We start from the raw sequence: 19719 nt of genomic DNA, 5'->3' as shown, positions 1-19719 counted from the left end.
GAGTTCCATATTACAGCTTTAAAAGGTTAATGAAAAAAGTGTATAGAAATAAACTGGGCTTCTTTCATTGGACACGTTGAGGGCTGTATATAACCATGAGTTGGATGTTTTGCTACAAGTTTATACCACAATTATCAGTGTTTGTAGCCTTCATGTGTTATTGCTAATCATTATTATGCAACATTTGGATGAGTTTTTATTATGAAATCCACTGAAATCTCCTCAGCAGTTATTACTACGTGACTTAGGCCTTGTTATGTGTAAGGTCATTTATTAAATATCAAAGTAACTCATTAATGAAAACTAAATAAACAGACATACATTTTGAGTTTTGTGTTATATGTGAACAAAATAATATAAAAATGTTTTCAAATGAAGTTTATTTTTACATAAAACTATTGTCAACAATGCAACAACCCACAGCATTATGCTACAAAATGTCATTAGTTAGAAAATATTACCTTTGCAATGTTATCATCTACTTCAAGTGAGACCAAAATACTTTTTTCTTGCACCATCACATGAAAATACAGTGGTCAAACAGATTCGGTGTTACACAACAATGTTCCTTCAAAGGTCACTTCAAATTGCATGTTTCAATGTTGTTGTCCCAAAAGCCACAGTGTCTTTGGCATCATTTAAAAAAAATAAAATAACAAAAATAACAAAAATAACCCACAAAAGTCAGTAACAAGAAAGTTCAAATTCTACAAATAAAGCCACAACTACAACTAAAGAGAACGACATTCATCTAAACGATACAGACACAGCAAATATTTACAAATGACTTCACAAAATTTGGTTCTTTAAATGTTTTGCAATTGTGAGAATATTGCAAGAGGTAATTTGTAACATAATGAACGATAGATGTCGTACAGGTGATTTTTGGGTCAGTGCATTGGAATAAACGACCAAAATAAAACAAAATTACCTGAAAAATGTTATTTGAAGACTAAAAAAATGAGGAGCCATGTTTGGAAATAATGGCGTTAAAATGATGGATATGGTATTTTAATTAGTAAAAATAATTAATGGATATGTGGAGGTATTAAAGCGCAGAGGAAACTGACTCAGTGCGCCCTCAGCTGGCAGGTTGGAACAGTTTAAATGAGGCTAAAACAGTAGCTGAATTAGGCTGCGTTCACACTTGCACAAACACATCAAACCCAGGGCTAAAACAGGACCAAACCGAGTCTATATCAGGACTAAACTGGGCTAAAACCGGATTATATTGGAGTTTTAAGAAAAGATGAGGAGAAATGGCAGGAGAATAGTTGAAGTTAGATAAATTATTGAGTTTTTAAATGTTAATACCTATGGAGAAGTGAGAATGCTGAGGTTGCCAGGTAAGAAAAGATTAGAAAAAAGTTCAAATATGCAGAGACGGATGTAACAAAACAAGAAATGAATAATAAAGGAATAAGATTACAGTGTGGAATTGATTGCGACTATCGATGGATTTCATTTTAGAGGTGTGAAATTTGGCGATTTTTCAGATAAGCTTATGTTCTAATATTAGCAAAACTGACATAACTGACAACTACATAAACTACACAAATCTAAACTATAGCGTTAGCCATTTTTATGCAGAATAAACTGGGATATTTTGTTGTTTGTGGAGGAAATTTTGGTGCTTAGAAAACTCTTGATCTGAAAGTCCCGCACACTGTCTCACTCTTTTGATTCATTTTTATTCACACGGGCATCGGGACCATCAGAGCGACCGAAACGCCACGTTGTGTGAGACAGTGTACGGGAGTTTTTAGATCAAGTGCTTCTCCTCTGACACATCAATCGCCCAGTTAAACGTGCAGAGTATTCACAGAAATGTAAAAAAAATCCCGTATTTGCAGTTTGAGACTTGCTAAAAATCGCGTCCATTCAAACTGCGATTTCGGTTAGATTTCATTTTGATTAATCTTGCAGCTCTACTTCATTTTGAACGATCCTATTACATTAAATTTGATAACAACAGTGACACATTTGAACAATTTCATAGCAAGTTCTTATGCAATATTCAGTTATTCAAGGCCGAGTTTGTTTACGTCAGCGACAGCAGTGCACCAGCAGAATCCTGACTCACAATTCAAAAGCTAAAGAAAGACTTGTAAGTATTCCTACGTGTGTTATGTTGCGTTTGTATCGTTCTATTTGCGTTTCCTCAGTACTAGATACATGAGGCCGCTCAGAAGGGTCATCGGGAACGCCACCCAGGCCAGGATGAAGGACGCGCCGTAGGAACCGTCCCGGAGACTCGGGACATGGAAGCTCTCCTTTTGGGCGGTGTAGACGGAAGCGCCGATCATTACACACAAACCTGGAGGAGGGAAAGGAAAAGGTGTTTATGACAGGAGATAAGTAAATAAGGAGTGATTCATGTGCACCCTTTACACCAAATATATGTCATGTTGATTTAGTCTTAATCTAAAACAAAAAACTGAACATGATTGGACATTGTTTATGTTGTAATTTGGTGTTCTGGTTCTCAAGAAGATCAGTTTCTCATTTGTGCCGCCAGTTTCAATGTTAAAATCCAGTTGGTTTAAACCTAAAATGCCTCGCTCTGATCTGAATCATCACATCTAAACCCCAGCACCTGCAGAACAATCATAAATCAGTGCTAGTGCAGCCGTTGCAGCTCAGTGAGTGAATTCTGGAGGTTCTGAGCTTTAACATGAGGCCTGTCCTTAAACTGAGAATGAGAAAGACTTGTATGTGTCTCTATCTGCAGGTTAAAGCTCTGACAACACAGGTTCCATTTACTGTATCCTAAAATATGAAAAATCAAGAGGCTTTGGTAAATATAAACTCACTGATATCGACTGTATTTTGCATTATTTGTTGTTCTTTTTTAAATAGATTATAACACACAGCGAGCATTTTTGATGGAGGCAAAACCAATTTTTTTTTAGGTTTTACTGGGCACATGAGTACAGAAATGCTGTTGGCACTATTTTATTTTATTTTATTATATTTTATTATATTTTTATTTTATTTTTTATTTTATTTTATTTTTTTATTTTTCTTATTGAATTTTATTTTATTATATTTTTTATTATTTTTTATTTTTATTTTATTTATTTTTTTATTTATTCATTCATTCTATTTATTTTTCTTATTTTATTTTTTTGTTTTTTATTTTTCTTTTTTTCTTTTTTTTCTTTTTTTATTTCTACAGATATTGGTATGTTTTTATTTGTACAGAGACACATTACATTACAAAGACCAACATTACATAGACCTTAAAAAAACAGTAAAGATGTTTGGTCCCAGGTTAAAGCAAAAATCATTTCCACGTGTCGTCCCTGGACAGACTGATGTTTAGTGAGTCACAGTTTGGTGGAGGTGGAGGAAAGAGCTGTAAAAATATGGTACATACATCTAACACAACACATCTCACCCCTCAAATACGACATTTCTAAAAACATTCAGTTCACACACACACAATCACTCAATATACAAATCCTCTTTTTTTTCACACACATTCACTAATCGGTGCAAACTTGCTTTAATATTCGCCATTTTTTTATCACATGTGCAAACTTTGGAAAATTTGTGCATGTTATAATCTCATTTTACTCCACTGACTCACAGCAACAACAACAAAAGACGATTTAGCGGAAGACGTCCTACATTTTGTTCTGCTGCACTCTCCTCTAGAGGGCGCCCTAGTGACTCAAGTTGTTTTTCTGAACTCAGTGAGACAAACCTTCTTAGTGGAGGACAAGCAACCCCATGAATAATTTAAAATAATAGACAAATGTTCGCATATATAACGTGTATAATTAAACAATTTTGTGGCTTGAAAATAGTATTTGTCCCTCCTTTGTAATAGAAAAGCAAACTGACTGAAATTTCTACCCTGGAAATTAAAAACTGTAGCTAATTATTTGTTATAAAGGCTTAAAAGCGTTTAAATCTGATGTCAGTAAATGGTTGAATATGTTTTATGGTTCTCTTTTCCTCCACTCGCCTTTATTCCATCGTTTTGAGCAGTGAGATGACACAGTTTTTGTAAAAAGTCGACAGACGTTTGTGTGACTTACAGGCCAGGAGCTGGATTATAGCAGTGAAAACAAATCTCTCTCCCTGTTTGAGTCGGAAGAGCTGCAGGATGAAGACGAAGAAGCTGACGCAGCACAAGATGGTGGCCAGGATCATGGTGGCCTGGACCGTCTGCAGAAAGGCTGAAGGGAGGAGAGGAAACGGAGTCAGAATGAATAAAACCATGGAAAATATTTACACTTTAACACTTGTTTTCTTTCTTTTGTTGATTTTTGAAGGATAATTGTTTTATTAAATATAATAATAAATATTAGCTGGAAATATAAGATGAAGATGCATGGAGGTTTTATTTTGTTGTTTTTTAATAATAAAGGTGCACAACATTTGTGGCATATTACAACAGTTCCACAATTAAAAGTCATTTGTGCCGTGTGCCGTGTGTCTTGTGCCGTGTGTCGTGTGCCGTGTGTCGTGTGCCGTGTGTCGTGTGCCGTGTGTCTTGTGCCGTGTGTCTTGTGTCGTGTGTCGTGTGTCGTGTGTCTTGTGCCGTGTGTCTTGTGTCGTGTGTCGTGTGCCGTGTGTCTTGTGCCGTGTGTCGTGTGCCGTGTGTCGTGTGCCGTGTGTCGTGTGCCGTGTGTCTTGTGCCGTGTGCCGTGTGTCGTGTGCCGTGTGTCGTGTGCCGTGTGTCTTGTGCCGTGTGTCTTGTGTCATGTGTCGTGTGTCGTGTGTCTTGTGCCGTGTGTCTTGTGTCGTGTGTTATGTGCTGTGTCGTGTGTCGTGTGTCTTGTGTCGTGTGTCGTGTGTCTTGTGTCGTGTGTCGTGTGCCGTGTGTCTTGTGCCGTGTGTTGTGTGTCGTGTGCCGTGTGTCATGTGTCGTGTGTCATGTGTCGTGTGTTGTGTGTCATGTGTCGTGTGCCGTGTGTGTCTGTACCTGCACTACTCGTGTGGCTGTTCTCCACTGGGATACACGTGCTGTTGCAGGAGTACCACAGGTCGGTGTAGATCACATCGAGGCCAGTAGGTGTCACCACCCACCACGCCTACAGAAGAAGCCACACCATCACTCACATAATAATAATAATAATAATAATAATAATAATAATAATAATAATAATAATAATAATAATAATAATAATAATAATCCTGAAGTGTGTTTGTGCAGCTCACGTTGTAGATCGTGGCCACAAAGAGCAGAGCAGCTGCAGCCACATGGAAGAGGATGATGAGGAATAAGATGATCAGCATCGTGGAGCGAGACTTTGGACCGGAAGTTTCTTTAAAGCAACAATCTGGGAGTTTTGTGTGGTCTGATGAAAACCTGTGAAGACACAAAATACACAAAATGTTCAGATTTTTATTTACAACAACAAGTAATTTGCTTTAGGATTGTGTGACATGGAAAAAAAAAAAAAACATAATGATTTTCTTAAAGCCAGATTTTAGCCAAATTTTAAGTTATTTTGCTGCTGTCACAATAAACCTAGAGCAGGATTATCCCCAAAAATAAACAAAAGTTCCACATCAGCAAAAAGGTTCATCTCAAATTTGCAAAGATATTAAAAAAAATGTCTGTGTAACTGTGTAACTCCTGATAAACTGACATTTTAAAACAGTCATATATTTAAATTTACCTTGTCGTGGGCCGCATAAAATGACATGGCGGGCCGCATTTGGCCCCCGGGCCTTGAGTTTGACACACGGGCCTTAAATCTTACATTGGTACAGAAAAATGACAAAAAAGTTCCACTACTACTACAAAAAAAGTAAACATGATAAATATTAACCTCCTAAAACTACAATTTTATTAAGTTATATTAATACATAGAGTTAAATAAATAAAAATATGGCGTATACCGACAAACTGGATGATGTGTGTTTAGCAAATCTTTGTAGTTTAGTCATTTTAGTCCAGTTTAGTCCTGGTTTGACTCAGTTGGTACTTTTCATAAAAACAGGATGACAAAAGCGACGTTCACCTTGACTGTTGAATATTTTAATATAATATAAATGTTTATGTTAATATTGTGCGTACAGTTTTGTGACAAGCTCCTCACACTTATGTTTTTTTCCTTCTGTTGTTACTTTATAGGGACAAAACACACAAAGTAATCACTATTCTCATCGCTCACTCTGTATAATTTAACGATGGCACATAGTATTTTGCGACACGGAGCTCAGAAGCACCGACATCTGTCACCAATTAGCAAATCACAGTTACAGAAATATTTGTCCCACGGATGACAGTAAACGCACACAAACGCTTATGTTATGTCTGTACGCACAATCGCACGGTGTAGGAGGTTTGTTTAAATAAACTAAAGAGCTGGGAGGACTTAAACACGCAGGAAAATGCTCCAAAATGTTTCTGTTCAAACTATAACGGGAGTGAACTTCAGAATAAGAAATAAAAGTCAGCGTTGCACAACTTCTCCTAAACGATCGGGCGTAAACTGTATGACTTCAGTACAGTTTCCTCTTTGGTACACACAGCAAATGCGCTACAATTTGAAAATAGAATTGGTAAATATAAATAGAATTGGTATTTAAAGAGAAGTGACACAGTGACTAACGCTCACACTCACAGCAGGAAGGTCCCAGGTTCAAGTCCCAGGTCTTTCTACGCAAAGTTTTTATGTTTCTCTCTGTGTTTGTGAAGGTTTCCTCTTCCTCCATCAAAATAAAACAAGTTCAACGGGTAAAATCCTCCAGCAAAAGTCGTTCTGACCAAGACCAGCACAAAATCACCTGAGAGGATGCTCTAGCGACACTTGTTCTTGTGAAGAAAATGACTTTTTCTCTTTGTATCTAGTGTCTAAAAAAGGATAATCCAACCTTTACCTTATAAATTAGACCAAATTCCCATTACAGCATGCTACTTTTACTAATACTACTACTACTATTAATACTACTACTACTACTCTTACCATCACCAGTGTAAGTTTTGCACCAGTTTTCATTGAAGTTGTCACGTGTTGACGCCCCTTTGCCCCATTATGTTACATGTATTTTATATTTATTCTTGTTTTGGGGCGTGGCTGGTCGCCGTATAAATAGGTCGTCTATCCATGGGGTGCTCTTTTGCGTTTTTGCTCGTGCTCACTGCGTTACCGCCTCGCCCTCCACACCTGGGGCGCGTGCTCGTCGTCGTGCCCCAGGTGTGGAGGGCGAGGCTGCAGTAGCTGTAGTTAGCTCTTTTGTGTTTGACCCGGTGGGAGCGGCTGTCCTGTTTTCGTCTTTTGTTTGATAAGGTTCGTTTGGGGACGTTTTCGGTTTGAGGTTAGTGATGTCGGCACCAGCTTCTACCACGCTGTACGAGGTTGGTCCAGTGCTGCATATTTTTGTTCTGTTTGGCTCATCAGATCCACCTTTCTGATGTGACTTTGTTTTTTTTGGGCATGGGAGAGGGTCTTGAGGCATTTTAAAGTAAATTAAAATAAACGATCTAACTTTTTGCAACTCGTTAACCTCCTGAGACCTGGTGTCCTCATCTGTGGACAACACATTTTGGGTTGATTAGGCCAAAGTGCAAATTTTTAAAAGAACAGCAACAAGAACATGTTCAATTTTTAATATTTCTAAGAGTTTAGAATATTTTTATTTATTTATTTTTAATTTAATTTGTTTTATTGTATTTTATTTGTTTTATTTTATTTTATTTTTATTTTTATTTTTATTTTTATTTTTATTTTTATTTTTATTTTTATTTTATTTATTTATTTTTTATTTTTTTATTTAAAGGCATATGTCTTCCTGCACCTGTCAGCAGCAGAAATGAGACACATTGTTCCTAGAGGCACAATTGTTTCTCATTTTGTTTTTTACACAAAATGTATGTGTTCAAGCAAATAAAGTCTTGCAAGAGCTCGGGTCATAATCAATATAAAATCAATATAAAACAGAACAACGTTGACACTAAATAAGATTCACGCCAGGTCAAAACTAGGATTTAGCTACAATCAGCGCATACACAGGTCCCCAAAAAACATACAGTCATGAAGGTCATGTTCTTTTTGTGCCATGAGGAATAAAGAATCAAGACTTTTCCCTGAAGTTAAAGAGATAAGATGAGATAATACTGCGCCGGCCCCCCACACAGGACTGTGTATAAACCAGGATTTACAATGAGCCTGCACAAAAACAACTACTACTACAACATCTGCAACATTACGATGCCACAAATCCACTGTTTGTTTTTGCTTATAGTCTCAGATTGTACAAAAATGACAGAGGCAGAGCGCGTCACGTCACAGCGGCAGCAGATGTGAACTGGAGACTGGGACGTATAGAAACCTATAAACAAAGAGAGAGAGAGAAAAGCTTTTTACCCCCCTCCGCTAACACGCAGCCCATGTAAAAACACGTCTGCAGACAGGAAACAGGCCACGGTTAGTGTAAGAGGACATGTGGTCTGGGGGGCTGGGGGCATCAAAGTCAGTTATAGACTTTGGATCTAGGGGGATGTAAACTATAATTACATCTACAATGAAAGAGAAGGTAGATCCAGGGTTGTGTACAGTTTGGACACAGATGTGGAGGAGAAATGGGGCAAGAACGTACGATTGTGTTAAATGTCGGTGTAGTAAGTTGAAAAAATAACATTATGATGAAGTTACCGATATTTTAAAGTAATGTACACTTAAAACACGTGTCAAACTCAAGGCCCGTGGGCAAAATGCGGCCCGCCACGTCATTTTATGTGGCCCGCGACAAAGTAAATTAAAAGGTCTGACTGTTTTAAAATGTCAGATTATCATTAGATACACAGTTAAACAGCCATTTTTTCATATCTATGCAAATCCATATGCAATATTTGTAACTTGAATAAGTAGTAAATATAGAAACGGTTAATTAACAAGATTCAATTTATTTTACATTAAATTTAGTTACGTTTAGTGACATTTATTTTACAGTTAGTTACATCTGGCCCATTTTGTTGATGTGGCCATCTGTGAAAATGAGTTCGATACCCCTGCCTTAAAACAAACGCACAATGCCAACATAACTTCGCTAAAAACAGAAGCCAAATAAAAAAAATATGACTTCAGAATCTCTAACAGCAAATTTTAAATCACTATGTAACATTTCTGACACTTGCTTCATCTTCATACATGCTGCTATGTCTAAAATGATCCACAACACAGCCTTAAACTTCTATCTTTACGCAAAAAAAAAAGCAGGTTGCACGACTACAACAACTGCAGCTTGGATCTGTGGACAAGAGACGCACTCACAGTAAAAATTCATGTTTGTTTTCAGCAATAAAAACACGTGTAATCAAATAAACGCCATAGATAAGATTCTTCACGAATACCAGAAACAGTTACACAATGCATCTTTGATTTGGCTCCAGCCTGCATCAGTTTTCAGAGCAGGAGGCAGCCCGTAATCTGTCAGACATGTAGATAAACACACACACAGCTGGTTCTCATTGTGTCTGCTCCTGCCAACCCAGAGGAAGAGCACAGGACCGGGGGGCAAAGACGGGCTAAAGCCGGGTCGGGAGCGGAGGGAGGGAAGGAACACAAACACGGGACTAAAATCAAATATAGAGACACATATTTGACAGTTTACGCCAAGATTCAGTCGCCATTTCTGAACGGGATGGTCTGATATCCAGTATTTGCCTTGTTGTGGTTGATAACTGATAGTTTTTTTTTATGTTGATTTACTTTTACAAGACCAAATTTTAGTAAAACAGTACAAAACTTCACACAAAAACTGGGAAACTCCACATTTCTGACAGTGCATTTTAAGTACAGTAAATTTTGGATTATTTGCACCTGAATATAAGCCGTACCCACTAAATTAGAAAATAAAATAAATGTTGTACATATATAAGTCGCATGTTACAAATATGTTGTAACACGAGATATTTACACAAAAAGACGGTGCACTGAGATTTTTTGGGTTTTTTTTTCAAACTGTCCCTGAAAATTGGCACCAACCAACACAACATGAACACACGATAAACATACTACAGGTTTAGAAAATAAAACAGCACCAACACGAGCCATCTGCTTTTAGATTTTGTCACACCATTGATTCTTTGATGCCAAACTTATGTGCGGTGGATCTATTTCCTTCTTTGACGCCAGATCCATTGCCTTTATCTTAAAAGACGCAGAAAATGACAGTTCAAAATCAAAACTAGCGTATTCTTCAGCGCATAATCTTTACCCACGTCTGTCTCACGTTTGCGTTTACTGCTAGAGAGCGCCCCCCGGTGGCCATCAGCCAGTGAAAATCTATAACTTTGCCGCACTGTTGTATAAGCTGGAGGGTTCAAAGCTTCGAAAAAAAAGTAGCGGCTTATAGTTAGAAAATTACGGTACATTTCCAGAGGGGTATTACGCAAAATTTTGACTTTTTGGAGCTTTCTGCCCCGTTATAATGCTGTTTCCTCATTAAAAACATGCCAGTAGAGGTTTTATATGTCATCTATGCGTGTTTGAGTAATTTAGTGATCTCTCCCGGGCCATTTTTGAACCCTCCTGTCCAATATTCAACCCACAAACGAACGTCACCCATTTTTATAACCATACAAGAGCAGGATACAAAATAATACACAGCCAAATCTAATCTGAAATGAATTAAACACTTGGATATGTTGTTATTTTGTTGTTAAAAGACATTTTCGAAACAATAAATGGCAACACAATGATCTAAATATGTGTTAACCACTAATACCTCATTGAAGTGTAATACCCCCTCTTAAAGTTTGGAAAGAACTGGAGTATTTATAATCTAAAAAGAAAAAAAAACACCACTCGCCAAAACCCCGGTTGTCTTGTAATCTTAAAAAAACACCATTGTGATACAAGTGCATTTTCCATACGACACTTTTCCCCAGTTCCCATGTGTGAGCGCTGAGTCGGGCTCTACGACGTTGGTGCTGCCAGAACTTTAGCAGATGTTGTGGTCAGTGGGAAAATCCCACAGCGGACATTAGGGATTTTTAGCGAACCGCAAAAACATGTAGGTTTTGTAAAACTAGTAGCAGGAATAATGGATGTATTGAAACTGTGGATTTTATGTTTATTTGAGTCATTCCTGCAGAAATTATTCATCTTCCAAGCAAAGTTGCAACAATACGGTGGAAAATATATTTACATAGGCTGTTAAGTATCAAGACGTGCACGATCCCCAGCTTGGACAGCACACTGAATGTCTCTCCTAGTCCCTGCTCTTCACCCTCACTTCATGCCGCTCACTGTCCATTGTAAAGTTAGATTAAATTTGTTGTATATCCACATGAAATACCAAAAATTATAGAATAAATGTTGTATAAAGCGGCCAATTTCACTGATTTTCTAAATAGATGTGCCCATTCATGTTTTAATTCAGGTCTCCATGGAGATGTTATTGCTCTGTCTGGAAAGTTCCACAGTATTAGTTATTATTATTCATTTGCAGGTGTTTTTATTGCTGAAAATGCTTGTCCTGGTGGTGTCACTTTGCTGTCGTGTGATCTTGACACTAAAACTTCAAACCGGATTTCGTTACTAAGGAAAAGACTTGATACTCAATACGACCACCGGGATTTAACTGAGCAAATCTGTTGGTGTTGCTGCAGTTGGTCCGATCGAGGTTCAGCAGAGTGAGGTCAGCTGACACCTGAATATACTGAATGACCAGGTTATTACAGCAGTGGATTTTTGGGAATATTCCAAGATGAAAATGCCACGATTCATCAGGATTAAACTGAAAGAGTGGATCAGGAGTATGAACACAGAGAGAGGGAGAGAGAGAGAGAGAGGGAGGAGAAGGGAGAGAAAGGGAGGCTGAGAGGGAGAGAGAAAGAGAAGCAGAGCGAGACAAAGAGAGAGAGGGAGGGGGAGAAAGAGAGAGAGAAAGCAGAGAGAGAGAGAGGGAGAAACAGAGGCAGAGAGAGAGTGACACAGAGAGAGAAAGAGGGGAGGAAGAGAGAGGGAGAGAAAAGAAGAGAGAGAAATAGAAGCAGAGAGGGGGAGAGAGAGAAACAGGGAGAGAGAGAGAAAGCAGAGAGAGAGGGGAAACAGAGGCAGAGAGAGAGAGATGCACAGAGAGAGAGAGGGAGGGGGGAGAGAGAGGGAGAGGGAGAAATAAAAGCAGAGATGGGGAGAGAGAGAAAGAGAGAGAGAGAAAGAGGGAGAAACAGAGGCAGAGAGACAGATGCACAGAGAGAGACAGATAGAGAAAGAGAGAGGGGGAGGGAGAGAGAGAGTGAGAGAAGCAGAGAGGGAGAGAGAGAGGGAGGCAGAGAGAGAAAGAGAAGCAGAGAGAGGGAGAAACAGAAAGAGAGGGAGAGACAGAGGCATCATTTTCACACATGGATTGTCCACCACAGAGTCCAGACCTTAACCCCATTGAGAATCTTTGGGATGAGCTGGAGAAGCTTTGAGCAGCGTCAGACTCGACCAGCATCAATGCAACAGGTGAAACATTAATGCAACACTGGATGGAAATAAATCTGTGACGTTGGAGAAGGCGGAACAACCAAATATTAGAGTGTGTGACCTTTCTTTTGGCCAGGCGGTGTATATTATCATCATGTCTTATATCTGTGTAATCCCTCAGTGTCCAGGTAGGTTCCCTGGTGGTCCATTGGCGTATACTCGTCTATGTGTCTTATATTTGTTGATTTCTGTCCTGTCAGTGTGACTTTTTAGTGTTGAAACCTGCTCAAATTCGTATCTAGTTTCGATACCAGTTTAAATATATATGATTATCTGATTTTTGATACTTTTGAGAACCTCACTCGGTTGTTTTCCATGGAGATTCCAGGTAAGGCAATAACACAACACATTTTTAACCTCCTGAGACCTGGTGTCCTCTTCTGTGGACAACACATTTTGGGTTGTTTAGGCCACAGTGCAAATACTTAGAAGAACAGCAACAAGAATATGTTCAATTTTGAATATTTCTAAGAGTTTAGAATATTGATTTATTTTTATTTTTTCTTTATTTTTTTATTTTTTTTATTGTATTTTTATTGTATTTTAATTAATTTATTTTTTTATTTTTTTATTTTTTATTTTTATTTATATGTCTCCTGCACCTGTCAGCAGCACAAATCAGACACATTGTTCATTTTTGCTGCACAATTGTTTCTCATTTTTTTACACAAAATTCAAGCACTTAATAGATTTTGCAAATAAAATCCTAAAAGAGAGGTTAATATTCCGTCTGTATATTTCCTTCCGAGCTCTAAATTCAACGCCTTGGGAATCCTCTCCACGACAATGGCAGCATGTGAAAACCATGGCATTGACCTTTGACCCCGGGTAACAGCTGATGCGCGCACACAGTCTTGCCGTGTACGCTCAGGTTAGCGCTGGTATGCACAACGGGGATATTTCACACATGTCACGCCTCATCAGACTTAATACACGCATTATGGGCGCAGCTGCCAAGTGTCATACGCTGCAGCAATTACCCCGCGCTGGAAACATGTGAAAACCATCAATCAACACGGAGGTATTAAACAAATATAGCACTTAAATGGGTGTGGGGGTATTTGTATATGACTTGCTTTTGAAGAAAACACTTTTGCCTGCCCGGTCTCAAAGTACAAGTAAAAGTTTAGTTGTACAGAGTTTATAGTTGAAGTCTTTATAATTTAACGTGGCTTTTGTTTGATCGAGGTACTAGAGCTGAACTATTTGAGAAAAACAACTCACTGCAATATTTCTTACAAGAACATTTTGTGTATGTTTTTTTTAATAAGAGGATACGGTTTAATTTGTGCAGAGGAACTGACAAAAAGACTGAAACCTGAACTGAGAAACTAGTAAAAGAGTCACATTTAAGAACAAGTTTGTGCAGATTTAAACAGCTTTTTTATGTAGAATAAGACAGAATATTTTGTTTGTGTATGAAATTATGGTACAGTTGCCCGTCGCTATGTCACGGTTCACTTTTTCGCAGGTTTTTAGTGCAGTTTTATATGTTTTTTGCAGAGTATGAGCATATATTGTGTTCTGCGTCCTGATTGGCTAAGAGACTGTACTGCTCTACTTTCATCTCAAGGACGAATCTTAGTATTTCTAACAATAAAATCTTCATTTGGGCCGCAGCAAAGCAAAGGATCATGGGCCATGTCTTTTGTTCAGATACTTTTCAGTGTTCTGTCTGTGATGTGCACTACAGTCAAAGGTTTGGACACCTTCAATGTTTTTTTTTTACTTTATGCTTACTACTTTCTACATTTTACATACAGAACATATCAAATATATGATCCAAATACAGTTGTTCCTCACTACATCGCAGTTCACTTTTCGCGGTGTCGCTGTTTGACGGAATTTTTTAGTACAGTTTTACATGCTTTATTACATAGTCTGATCGTGCGTTGTGTCCTGCGCCCTGATTGGCTGTTGGACTGTAGACCATTGTGTCGTGCGTCCTGATTGGCTGTTGGACTGTAGACCATTGTGTCGTGCGTCCTGATTGGCTGTTGGACTGTAGACCATTGTCCATCAGTCTCCTCCGTGCCGTGTCTCCTGTCCAGTACAGAATGTGTTCAGACAAATTTACATAAACGTTGGATCACAGTGTGACTCTGAAGTGCTGTACGTTTGCAATTCGTTTTCTCCACCGACAAAACCCACAATGTCGATGAAACGTTCTGCACGGACAAAGACGCCTACGAAGGTTTGAACTTTGAGAGAGTTTAAACGAGAGAGAAATGTGAGAAAATGTTAACGCCTGTGTGAGAAAAGTGTATAAAGTGTGTGGTGTGGGGTTTTACAGCAAAAAAACATATAGAATAACTGTAAATTGTTCGTCTATTGCGGGTTATTTCTAGAACGTGACTCCCGTGATAAACGAGGGACCACTGTACGTCATACATCGCGGCTTTTGTAATGCGCTAACTGCCTGTTCAGATTGTGATTTTGATCATTTATAGCGACATATTAACAGAGCTGCATTGTCCTGCACATCAGAACTACGTCAACAATTAAGTTTACATCCAAGAAACGTCACAAAACACACGACATGCAGAGTAGAACGGAGAAGACAGCGGCCTGTAACGCGCTCATTCCTGCTCTCCATTCAGCCCTGTAATGGGAGGCTGGGGGCTCGTACTCAGGCTAAATGTGTACGTGTGTGCGACCGCTTCACTGGTGGAAAATGCTGACTTTAATGTCTTTTTTTTCTTTTCTTTTTAAAACACTAAGCCGCAGACTTAACTAGGCCTTGGATCTGGGCACCATGTCTGTCCAACTCCTGTTTCGTAAAGGAGACACGTCGAAGTACATGGTTGTAAGTCTTGTTTGTGTTGCGGAATTGCAGTGAAACTTCGAAATATTTGAACAATTTGCTGATTTAAATGATTCATATTTGTTTAATTTCTATAACTGGCATACATGTACTGAATTAAAACCGGGCAAAAATGAATAATTACAACTTTTTGTCTTCTTCTTTGACAATTATCAAGTGTGGCATTTTCTCAATCACCACTAGATGTCGCCAAATTGGGAAAAAAAACTCTGTATATTATTACAAATTCTCCTTGTGTTTCCATTAATTACTGTACGACAAAATGTGTATTCAACATTATGGTCAGTTACCACTCACCAAACGCAAAGAAATGACAAATCAACCAAACAATAATCAGCCAAAAATTCAACGCAGTACAATTACTTCAAAATAATATTACTAGTAGAAGTACAAAATAGTGATCAGACAGTAGCTGCTCAAGTGAGAGTATAAAGTATTTGGAAAAACTAAGTAACATCTGATTTATCATTTTGATGTTAGTGAAATTGTAACGAGAAAACATTAGATCAGGGATGTCCAAACTAAGGCCCAGGGGCAAAATGTGGCCCTCAGACCAATTTTTAATGGCCCTCAGGCATTCAGCTGAACTGGCCAAATTGATCATAATAAGTATTTTTTACGGCAAACTTGAGTAATCCTACAAATATAACCTAAATAACATCGCATTACATCGTCATACAGACCTAATGTTGTATTTCAAGTCTTATTTAAAGTATAAATCTGAATTATTGACTGTACTGATCACTGTATTTTCAAAGAATAAACCACAAAATGACAAAAATCTAAATTGTATAAACTATAGAGTGGGGCAAAAAAATAAAGTAGACTAAGCAAAACCGTGACTGTGTACAAAAATTATGGATATTTGTTAATTTAGTTGGACTATCTGTACATAGACATCCATAAACATGTTTTTTTTAATGTTTTATGTATTTTACCGACAGAAAAGTCACATTTTTTCCCATATAATCACGCAGGCATCCCTAAAATTTGTGAACTATTTGTTATTATCTAAATTAGAAGTTCAAGAATTGCACGTGGCAGCTTGTATTCAAACTCAATTACTATACTTTGTGAATCAACAATAGCGTTTGCGTCATGAGTCCAAACTATTTTATCTTATATAATCTGGAACAGTCATTTCCAATATACAATAACCTCAGAATACTCATTTTTAGACAGTACTACAGACACGTCTTTGCGTATGTAAGTATTTGGAGATGTCACACAATCACAGATGTAAATATAAATCAAAACATCTGGATTTTTAGACGTCCGTTTGATCGTCTCTCGTTTGACACTTTTACATCTGTTTATCAGTGATTTATGGTCGATCACGTTTCAGTAACACTACTAAATTTGAGGTACTTTAAAGTTTTACTGCAGTAATTTGTTTAGATGGAGTTTTACAGTGGCACATGGTGTTTGTCTGGTGCCACCCACAGTTTGAGACGCTTCATGTCGAGGTGCAGAATTCCACCTCTGTGCACTAATGGAGAATAATGTCAAATCACAACGACAGTACGAACAAAACAACACCACGGAAATAAAAATAACTTATCAGAGTGTGTATTGTGTATCAGCAGTTATAGTACTTTTGTTATGCTGAGTTATTTATCAGAGTTTTGGGGTCTAGTTGCAGTTTCCCAGTATTTTACGGAACATTTTGGACAAATTAATATATTTATAATGTAATTTCAAGTAGGACAGAGATAACTGTGTATTTCAGTAGGTCTAGAAGTAGTAGGAGTAGTAGTAGTAATATGAAAGTAGTAGTACTAGCAGTAGTAATATGAAAGTAGTAGTAGTAGCAGTAGTAATATGAAAGTAGTAATAGTAGTAGTAGTAGTAGTAGTAGTAGTAGTAGTAGTAGTAGTAGTAGTGTGAAAGTAGTAGTAGAAGTAGTAAAATAGCCTGGTAGTAGTAGTAGGTAGTAGTATGAGTGAAGCAGTAGTATGAGTATGAGTAAAGTAGCCTAATGGTAGGTACTAGTATGAAGTAGGAGTACCAGAAGTAATATTATGAAAGTAGTAGTAGTAACAGCAGCAGCAGCAGTAGTAGTAGTAGTAGTAGTAGTAGTAGTAGTAGTATGAAGTAGTAGTAGTATGAAAGTAGTAGTAGTAGTAGTAGTAGTAGTAGTAGTAGTAGTAGTAGTAGTAGGTAGTAGTATGAAGTAGGAGTACCAGAAGTAATAGTATGAAAGTAATAGTAGCAGCAGCAGCAGCAGCAGTAGTAGTAGTAGTAGTAGGTAGTAATAGTAGTAGGAAGTAGTAGTAGTAACAGTAGAAGTAGTACTAGTAGTAGTAGCAGTAGCAGTAGTAGTAGCAGTAGTAGCAGTAGTAGTAGTAGTAGTAGTAGTAGTAGTAGTAGCAGTAGTAGTAGTAGTAGTAGTAGCAGTAGTAGTAGCAGTAGTAGTAGTAGTAGTAGTAGTAGTAGCAGTAGTAGTAGCAGTAGTAGCAGTAGTAGCAGTAGTAGCAGTAGCAGTAGTAGTAGTAGTAGTAGTAGTAGTAGCAGCAGTAGCAGTAGCAGTAGTAGTAGTAGTAGTAGTAACAGCAGTAGTAGTAGTAGTAGTAGTAGTAGTAGTAGTAGTAGTAGCAGTAGCAGTAGTAGCAGTGGCAGTAGTAGTAGTAGTAGTAGTAGTAGTAGTAGTAGTAGCAGTAGTAGTAGTAGTAGTAGTAGCAGTAGCAGTAGCAGTAGCAGTAGTAGTAGTAGTAACAGCAGTAGCAGTAGTAGTAGTAGTAACAGCAGTAGCAGTAGTAGTAGTAGTAACAGCAGTAGCAGTAGTAGTAGTAGTAGTAGTAGTAGTTGTACTTTGTGGGCCTGTGCACGTGTCATTACATCATTACATCATGTGTTTGCTGTGAGCTCTTTTCTTTTGGCAGCTGATCTGAACCAGTTTAATCCTGTCAAACATTTTACGAGGTGATAATTAAAAATGAATCTAATGAACTCGTAAGAAAAAAAACAATGAACTTGGAGGAAATTGAGCTCTGAGTTTGCTCTGCGGCGCACAGAGGCTCAGGTGTACGCGCCACAAGAATTTTAGGAACGAATTTCCTGTGTCCATCCTTCGTAAAAGCAAACAGCTCTGGGTTTCCTCTCAACAGAGCAAATATATTTCCTGACTGTACTAAGACACTTCACACGCGCGGAGCCTGACAACGCCCCTTTCATTTCCATCGGCTCAACCTGGACCAGCAGCGTGCGTAATGTGCGTAAAACCAAGAGGCGAGGGGACTAAGCTGTGCGTAAAACCAGAGGCGAGACTGTGCTGTGCGTAAAACCAAGAGGTGAGGGTACTGTGCTGTGCGTAAAACCAAGAGGTGAGGGTACTGTGCTGTGCGTAAAACCCACAAGTGCTGTGCGTAAACCCAGAGGCGAGGGGACTGTGTTGTGCGTAAAACCCGGATGCGAGGCTGTGTTGTGAGTAAAACCAGAGGCGAGGGAACTGTGTTGTGCGTAAAACCAGAGGCGAGGGAACTGTGTTGTGCGTAAAACCAGAGGCGAGGGAACTCTACTGTGCGTAAAACCCGGAGGCGAGGCTGTGTTGTGCGTAAAACCAGAGGCGAGGGAACTGTGTTGGGCGTAAAACCCGGAGGCGCTGTGCGTAAAAGCGAACCACAGCAAAAATAATAACTAATAATAAAGTTTATGGCTCAAACTAGTGCACAAATATAATGTAGTAACACAAAAATAGCAAATGTATTGTGCGTAAAACGTCGGCATGAGGAATATTCAAACATATGCAAACCAGTGCCAAAAAGGAAGGATACTCACCAAGTTCAGACCGAGGAGAAAACCAGGACAAATCTTGCGAAGAGTATTGTTGAAAGATGAATATAATGCCAAGGAAAGTGATAAAACTACACTCACTCTACCTCAGTCTTGTGCCAAAAAAAAAAAAAAAAAAAAAGTTAGGAAGTTGCCCGGGTGGTGAGCGCGCGGTGGAGGCAGAGCGACAAAGAGGAAAGAGGAGGAGAAAGGGAGGTGTAGGGGTTTGGAAAGAGGCGTGGCTGGGAGCGCAGAGAGGATACGGGCCTTCATCCATGTGTTATGTGTATGGTGATATTTGAGAAGCTCGCTGACAGCAGTTTATACGAGTGCTCGTTTTAGGCGGGAACAGAGTCTATAAAAGTAACCGTGAAGAAGCTTTAATCTGAAAATAAAGGGCCCATATTTATGCTCTAATATTGCTTCCTCATCAAGAACATACCCGAGTTTTGTTTGTTTTTGTTTCATTCACACAAGTTTAACACACAAATCCTGCATATTTAGACTTGAGTTTTTCTCTCAAACTGAAAACACTCTGTTCCAAATTGTGATGTCAATTACAAAGAGTGGCCTAAAAAGCTGCCATAAAGGAACAGACCCATATTTGCACGACTCTTGACTCCTTTATTTGTTTTCCCTTCCTAAATACAGTCTCCAGGGAAGTCCGACTCCTTTTTATTTGCG

At 38.5% G+C, this 19719-nt stretch overlaps 1 protein-coding gene across 2 annotated transcripts; it reads right to left on the bottom strand.

Annotated features, from left to right (window-relative positions):
* Positions 1-369: 369 nt before the first annotated feature.
* emp2 (epithelial membrane protein 2) lies at positions 370-19224 on the bottom strand. 2 transcript variants are annotated; one of them, XM_033971872.2, is made up of 5 exons: positions 19042-19224; positions 5173-5323; positions 4937-5045; positions 4047-4187; positions 370-2317 (listed from the first exon to the last, which is right to left on the bottom strand). In XM_033971872.2, the coding sequence occupies exons 2-5, from the start codon at positions 5248-5250 to the stop codon at positions 2148-2150; spliced, it is 498 nt and encodes a 165-aa protein (XP_033827763.1). In that variant the 5' UTR covers positions 5251-5323; positions 19042-19224; the 3' UTR covers positions 370-2147. The 2 variants fall into 2 exon arrangements, with proteins under 2 accessions (XP_033827763.1, XP_055079369.1); XM_055223394.1 differs by lacking the exon at positions 19042-19224 and adding an exon at positions 6588-6610.
* Between the last annotated feature and the right edge of the window lie 495 nt (positions 19225-19719).

The sequence above is a fragment of the Periophthalmus magnuspinnatus genome, chromosome 8 (genome assembly GCF_009829125.3).
Source record: "Periophthalmus magnuspinnatus isolate fPerMag1 chromosome 8, fPerMag1.2.pri, whole genome shotgun sequence".
In the NCBI taxonomy this organism is placed as follows: Eukaryota; Metazoa; Chordata; class Actinopteri; order Gobiiformes; family Gobiidae; genus Periophthalmus; species Periophthalmus magnuspinnatus.
This window is presented reverse-complemented; position numbering and strand designations above follow the sequence as displayed.